The 647-nt window shown below is 66.3% G+C and overlaps 1 protein-coding gene across 1 annotated transcript in view; it reads right to left on the minus strand.

Moving 5' to 3' along the window:
- LOC102033747 (nck-associated protein 1-like) overlaps positions 1-647 on the minus strand; it is a gene marked incomplete at its 3' end in the record, with an annotated part of 9,975 nt that overhangs the window by 5,572 nt on the left and 3,756 nt on the right. The window contains exons 3-4 of the mRNA XM_031065700.1: positions 589-617; positions 299-357 (exon numbers count right to left, since the gene is read on the minus strand). Coding sequence (XP_030921560.1) covers positions 299-357; positions 589-617 — 88 coding nt within the window. The remainder of the gene's footprint in view (positions 1-298; positions 358-588; positions 618-647) is intronic.

The following is a 647-nucleotide window of genomic DNA, read 5'->3' on the forward strand; positions in this document are numbered from 1 at the left end:
CCAGGGGACAGCCAGGGGACAGCCATGGGGACAGACAGCCAGGGGACAGCCATGGGGACAGCCAGGGGACAGCCATGGGGACAGCCAGGGGGACAGGGTCAGGGTCAGGGGGACAAAGATGGGGACAGGGAAAGGGATGGCAGGAACAGGGCCAGGGGACATGGGGACAGTGATGGGGACAGGGGGACAAGGATGGAGACAGCAGGGACAGGGGAGGAATGGGATTGGCACAGGGATGGGGATGAGGGTGGAGATCAGGACAGGGACAGGGACATGGGGACAGGGACAGTGCCAGCACCTGGAGCCGGAACCAGTCCAGGCGCAGCGCGGTGAAGTCAAACTGCTCCTGGTCATCGACTGCGGGGACAGAGGGACACAGGGACAGGGCTGGGGGTGGCAGTGCCACCACAGGGGATCCCCTGGAGCTGCCACCCTTTGGGGTGCCTGGGATTGTCCCAGAGCTCCGGGGACAGCGGGGACACGGAGCTGGGGTGGCACTGGTGACACGGTGAGGGGACACTCTGGGCTGGGAGGTGACACTCCGGGCCGGGAGGTGACACTCCGGGCCGGGAGGTGACAAACCCGCACCTTCCTTGGCCGCGAGACCCGAGAGGGAGCTTACGAAGGACGAGAGGGTCACGGACTCC

This window comes from Geospiza fortis, unplaced genomic scaffold (genome assembly GCF_000277835.1).
Source record: "Geospiza fortis unplaced genomic scaffold, GeoFor_1.0 scaffold1719, whole genome shotgun sequence".
Classification (NCBI taxonomy): Eukaryota; Metazoa; Chordata; class Aves; order Passeriformes; family Thraupidae; genus Geospiza; species Geospiza fortis.